Consider the following 6927-nt stretch of genomic DNA (forward strand, 5'->3'; position numbering starts at 1 on the left):
TGTTCCTTGCGCCTTTCTATTTCTTTGGATTTTTTCCCTCTGTTCATCTCCCTCTCCCTCTCCCTCTCTCCCCCTCTCTCCCACTCTCTGTTCTCCAGGCATACAACAGCGACTCAATGGAACGGAAATAGCCAACACTTGGTTTTCATTGAGCAGTGAGTTAGGGTGAGAAGGAGGAGCAGGGAGAAAGAACAGAAAAGAAGGGAGAGAGAGAGAGAGAGAGACTTAACATTGGAATTGTGTGGGAGAGATGGAAAAGATACACGTGTCAGTGGAGTCAAGCCGTTGCAGTATCAATGTACCATTGTAGTTTGATACTGCAATCGCCTTGCAGTATCAAACTCGGGGCTGCAAACTCATGGCTTCGCGAGGGCTTATTTCAAGCCATGTTAGCCAACCCACCACTAAGCTGGTGCTTGTCCAAGCGGCACCCGGCCATAAAGACGCCTTCCTCAGACTGTGTAAACAAGAAATAGTTTGGTTAGATGGTAAGGAGTTTCCAAGACTCATCTACAGGTTCGTTCATGCGGCGGTTGACCCCCAAGGTGCGTTTATCAACTGTAATGTATTGTGTATTTACAATCTAAATTTTCTCATATGTCAATTAACATTATCATAAGAATATGGTGTATAGTTAGGCCTAAATTAGGTCAGGTGTTGAGGTTCAGATATTTGTATTTGTAGTACTTGGATGGTTATCTTGAGGTTATCTTGAGATGATTTCGGGGCTTTAGTGTCCCCACGGCCCGGTCCTCGACCAGGCCTCCATCCCCAGGAAGCAGCCCGTGACAGCTGACTAACACTCAGGTACCTATTTTACTTCTAGGTAACAGGGGCATAGGGTGAAAGAAACTCTGCCCATTGTTTCTCGCCGGCGCCTGGGATCGAACCCAGGACCACAGGATCACAAGCCCAGCGTGCTGTCCGCTCGGCCGACCGGCTCCCCGTCCTCTAAACAATGACCCAAAGTCCATTCCATGCACCCGCCAAACCCCAGCTGTTTATGAATGAAAAACGGTTTACACACGACTCACAACTGATCACGTTCGAACACTTCCGGAACAAGTGCTTCACTGACGACTTGTGTTCGAACCACAACGCTGTAAATGCTTCACCCACGTACTACAAATACAAATAATCGCCAACAGAACCTAAACACAACCCCTATGCCTATATATGCACAATATGCTAATATATAATATTAATTTATAGTTGGGAAAATTCCTGTTTTAAATGAACAGAACGTTAAAATTTATGAATGCGTCTTTGGGGTCGACCGCTGGAGGGAATGGCCTTGGTCTAAGGATCGGTTGGATAAACTAGGCTGCGGGCAGCTGCGTCTAACAACCTACTTGACCAGACCTCTCCTACCAGGAGACGGGGTCAGAGACCGGGCCGCTTCAGTGAACGTTGATCCTGAGAACTAACGCAAGGTTCTCTGTTCAGCTAACGACCGACAGACTATACAAACATCGGACCATAAGAAACAAATCATAAAAAATAGACCATAAGCAACAGCTCACAAACAATAGACCACAAAGAGAGTACTAACAATACGCCACAAAGAGAGTACTAACAATAGACCACAAAGAGAGTACTAACAATAGACCACAAAGAGAGTACTAACAAATAGGTCACAAAGAGAGTACTAACAATAGACCACAAAGAGAGTACTAACAATAGGCCACAAAGAGAGAGTACTAACAATAGGCCACAAAGAGAGTACTAACAAATAGGTCACAAAGAGAGAGTACTAACAATAGACCACAAAGAGAGTACTAACAAATAGGTCACAAAGAGAGAGTACTAACAATAGACCACAAAGAGAGTACTAACAATAGGCCACAAAGAGAGTACTAACAATAGACCACAAAGAGAGTACTAACAATAGACCACAAAGAGAGTACTAACAATAGACCACAAAGAGAGAGTACTAACAATAGGCCACAAAGAGAGAGTACTAACAATAGGTCACAAAGAGAGTACTAACAATAGGCCACAAAGAGAGTACTAACAATAGGCCACAAAGAGAGAGTACTAACAATAGGTCACAAAGAGAGTACTAACAATAGACCACAAAGAGAGAGTACTAACAATAGGTCACAAAGAGAGTACTAACAATAGGCCACAAAGAGAGAGTACTAACAATAGACCACAAAGAGAGTACTAACAATAGACCACAAAGAGAGAGTACTAACAATAGGCCACAAAGAGAGAGTACTAACAATAGGTCACAAAGAGAGTACTAACAATAGACCACAAAGAGAGTACTAACAATAGGTCACAAAGAGAGTACTAACAATAGACCACAAAGAGAGTACTAACAATAGACCACACACAATAGACCACTAACATCACCTCACAAACAATAGACCTCAAGCACCATATCGCAAACATTATCACACAAGCAGCAAACTAACAACTAATACAAAACACTATAATCTCAAGCTAATACAAAAAAATGAATGCTCTTACTCACTTTACCATTCCTTTACTAATGATTGTGTATAATGAGGATCTAACAAAGGAGGAGGAGGAGAAGAGGAGCACATGCTCCCCCAGTACCTTGAGCATGCTACGAGTACGGATACCACCAGGGGAATGGCTCAGGGGAAATGGCTCAGGGGAAATGGCTCAGGGGTATGTGTGTGTGATGGCCTTTCACCCTCCTGCAGGCACCAGGGCTCTGACGGGGAACCCTGGAGAGGACCCAAAGGTAAATATTGGCGTGTTTATTCGCTGGGGGATGGGAGAGGGGAGGGGAAAAGGTTGGGAGGGACAGGTGTAAAGGGGAAGGTGGTGAAACGGATAGAGACACACTCCTCAAAATGAATATATATCCTGGTTAGCATTGTAAATGTGTGGCCACGTCTGTGGCAGAAACAAACTTCCTCGACGACTGGTAAATTCCTGGAAGAATAAAAGGAGGGGGGAAGGAAACCCCAAATGATCCTAGACAAACAGACGGAAAGCGTCTGAAACTTCGAGACCGCCACTTTTCAAATGAAACTGCAAGCACTTGGTACGCATGCAAGAAAAGAATGCAAGCAACTCCACACCTCTCCTCTCTCGTTACCAGCGAGAGCGTTCCGTCAGGCGAACCTTCTCCAGCTCCACGTCGAATCAGTGCCAAGACTGTCGACAGTATTACAAAAAACTCTCTCCGAGATATATGGACGGAGTGGCACTTGGGATCTCATGAGAGATCTGTTGAAGATTATTGGAAAAGACTTCGACCAGAGTGAGAGAGAGATAAGAGAGAGGGAAGAGTAAAAATAGAAAAGAATGGAGAAAGAAGAGAACAAGAGAGAGTAGGAGAGAGAGTAGGAGAGAGAGAGAGAGAGAGAGAGAGAGAGAGAGAGAGAGAGAGAGAGAGAGAGAGAGAGAGAGAGAGAGAGAGAGAGAGAGAGAGAGAGAGAGAGAGAGAGACTCATCGTCCTGGTGTGGTCGCTGTATAGGAAACATTTCTAGACGACAGGACTCCTGAGAACTTTGTTAAGATTGCCGGTTATACCTCATGGATGCGCCGAGACATGGCCAGAAAGTTACAGTGTGCTTCAGTGGCTCTGTAGCCGCCCAACCTATTCATGTGGTCAGCTCTGCTCATCTCTTGAAATTATGTTCTTTAAAGTTTGCAATTTGCATAAATCTCGGAACTTCAATACTACTCGCACGTGCTATTTGCAGACCTAAATGGCAGGGTGCTTCTCTAATCAATTTCGCAATAGACAAACTAAATCCCCCACTAATGGAACTATAAGCACATAATAACTGTCGGTGACGACCTCAATCAGTACCTCAAACAGAGATATTTTGATGAATTCTTAGCAGAGTTCAACCTCGGAATTTTTGTGAGGTATCCAACTCTTATATCAGCCTCATCCCTCGATCCTGTCGTGTCTGAAATTCCTGCAAGCATAGTTCACTGCAGACCTTATGGATGTGTTGGTTCTTCAGCCCACCAGGCTGTCTTTACCACACTGGTTATCCCGACAGATCGAGGGGAGGAATCTATTCGAAGAACCTGGCTTTGGGACACGGGTAACTGACCAGCCCTCCGCTCAGAGCTAGCGGCAACAGATCGGTATGCCTTGCTCCAGAGGGACGTGAACAGCCAAGCAAACGCGTTCACCAGTCGTATACTGGACCTCCAACACAGGCATATTCCTCACCGGCAGAATATGACAAAGCCTTCTGATCAGTCTTGGTTTAGATATAACTGATGGATGGCATCCGAGACCAAAAACAAGGCCTGAAAGAGATTGAAAAGGCAACACTTGACTTATAACAGAAACATTCATTGACGATCTTGTCATATAATGAAAAAGTTCAAAGTGGGTTATATCCAGATGGGAATCAAAACTCAAGGAAAACTTGCATCCAGATGAGTTGAATGCAAATCCTGCTGGTTCCTGGTGAGAGAGTGACGGGGATACTCATCTGAGGACACACTCCCGCCTCTAAACCGGGAAGATTGAACTGTTGCAATCAGCAATCAGGCGAAGGCTAATCTACTGGCAAATAATTTTGCTGCTAAGATGCAAGCCCTTGATCCTGAGTGTTAGCCTCCACATCTTGTTCGAGGCACTGCGTCTAGGATGACTGAAGTGGTTATGCAGCAGGCTCTAGTTCTCCATCTCCTTACAACACTTGACACAGGTAAAGCTGTGAGTTGGCCAGACCACACACTAGAAAGTGAAGGGACGACGACGTTTCGGTCCGTTCTGGACCATTCTCAAGTCACTCAAGTCGACTTGAGAATGGTCCAGGACGGACCGAAACGTCGTCGTCCCTTCACCTTCTAAGTATGTGGTCTGGTCAACATACTTTAGCCACGGTATTGTGACTCATCGCCTGCATATTGGGCATGAAGTTTCACTCTTCAGGGACAATAAAGAGCCACGTGCTTAAGCTAGCCCAAAAGACCGACAGGAAACTTACAGCACTACGGCACATTTCACACCTTCTTGACAGCAGCGGCTGCAAAACCTTACATGAAGCACAAGTTTGCTTCATCTTGAGAATGCACCCCAATTCCAGGATTACCTGCCTGCCCTCCGTAATTCATAAGACTTTTAGACAAAGTGGAGAGCCACGCAAGAAGGATAATCTTTAGTGTTGACCAAGTCTGGTGGAAATGGTCTGAACATCAACGCTTCCAATGCTGGCGTGATGTTGGACTTACTGTTATGTACAAGGCCAACATTCTCAAAGTTCAGCACCTGGCACAACATTGTGGACAAGCAGAAGCTGGCACCTGTGACACAAGGCTCTCAGCCATCAACAGCATGCTGGAACTGCCTTTCTCAAGAACATCACTCCATCAGCACTCATTCATTTCAACGCTGACTCGAACCTGGAACTTGCTCGCTCAACAGGTTGTTGAACGAAGTAACAATCATCCTGTTCCTTATATGATTGTTACTTAGATTTTAATAAAGATCATTCCTAATTTTAAACAAATCTAGGAGCAGGCTTCAGATCATCTGAGGTAGGATAGCAGGTCTTGCTTGCATATATATATATATATATATATATATATATATATATATATATATATATATATATATATATATATATATATATATATATATATAGAGAGAGAGAGAGACAGAGAATAGCGTCCTGAAGATATTATGAATATACATTCAAATCGTGTGAGAGAGAGAGAAAGTGATGAGGTGTTGAAAGAGCTCTTTGTGATAGAGATTTACTTATAAAAATATTGGGAGATTTTGGAGAGAAGCAGAGCAGTGGAGGACCACTTTCGTGCTCGGGATCTATACTGAAGGATGAGGTGGTAGTGGCGACGCAGTACTGAAGGAGGACCATGTCGAGGACGACTCCAGGAACACCTGGTTCCTGCTCAGGTGATGCCATACTACTTAAGAGAGAGAGAGATGTTCCGCTGGAGAAGTATTAAGACGATGCTGGTTGATATTAGGGGTGATGCTGAGTAATATTAGGACGATATAAGGCAATTATCAGGAGGATGCTGGAACAGGGGGAATTATCAGGGGGAAAACGCCAAGCCATTACGACTTTGTAGCACTTAGAAGGTGATTAGGATAAAGATTTGGGATGGAGAACAACGATTAGTGAGATACAGATAGCAAACATGTGGTCAGAGTTAGTGTCATACTCAGCCCGGGTGTTGTGGTGTATCCACGTTTTTAGAACTTTGTCGTAAAATCTGCTGGTGCGGCTTTAAAGTTTTACTGAGGTGTTTGAGAGTTGTTAGAGAGCCCTCTGAACTTTTCCAACAAAGTTGGAAATACTTTCATCATCTCTATAAGTGGCGAGAACTTGTCGAAAACATTGCTGAAGCTTTTTAAATATGTTTTAGGTGTGCGAAGATCGCATAACTTGGCTTTGTCGGTGGTGCGACCTAACCTAACCTATTCATGCAGAGTCGGCGTTCGATCCCCGATGGTCCAAGTGGTTGGGTACTAGCTCATCCACTAAATCCGCATATACCACATCCTTATCCTCATACTCTTTCCAAGTGCTATATATATACCCATACTAACACAGCGCTTTCTCATAATAGCGAAGCCTTATCCCCCCCCTGTGATATCGTATATAACGCTATCCTAACCTTCAACTCAGAGTGTGATCAACACAGTATTTCTAAACAGTTGCTCGATTTAGCAAATCGGATCTACTGAGCAGCAAGTGAGGACTGATGCAGTATTCAGTGTTGCAACCTTGACCTTCCAACCTCTTGACGCTCAAGCTAGGTCATGAACATCCTTATGCCAGGCTCCACAGCAAATATTTCTAGTCTTCTTGTGAAGTGAAATGAGAAACAAAGACAACCTTAAAGGCTGAGAAACTAAACACAACAGATACCAGATATCACAGAGCTATCAAACAACAGAACTACCAGACGTCACAGAGAGAGAGAGAGAGAGAGAGAGAGAGAGA

At 44.1% G+C, this 6927-nt stretch overlaps 1 protein-coding gene across 1 annotated transcript in view; it reads left to right on the forward strand.

Annotated features, from left to right (window-relative positions):
• The first annotated feature begins 358 nt into the window (after positions 1-358).
• LOC138370775 (uncharacterized) overlaps positions 359-6927 on the forward strand; it is a 37055-nt gene continuing 30486 nt past the window's right edge. The window contains exons 1-2 of the mRNA XM_069335377.1: positions 359-545; positions 3080-3241. Coding sequence (XP_069191478.1) covers positions 359-545; positions 3080-3241 — 349 coding nt within the window. The remainder of the gene's footprint in view (positions 546-3079; positions 3242-6927) is intronic.

This window comes from Procambarus clarkii, chromosome 33, assembly GCF_040958095.1.
Source record: "Procambarus clarkii isolate CNS0578487 chromosome 33, FALCON_Pclarkii_2.0, whole genome shotgun sequence".
In the NCBI taxonomy this organism is placed as follows: Eukaryota; Metazoa; Arthropoda; class Malacostraca; order Decapoda; family Cambaridae; genus Procambarus; species Procambarus clarkii.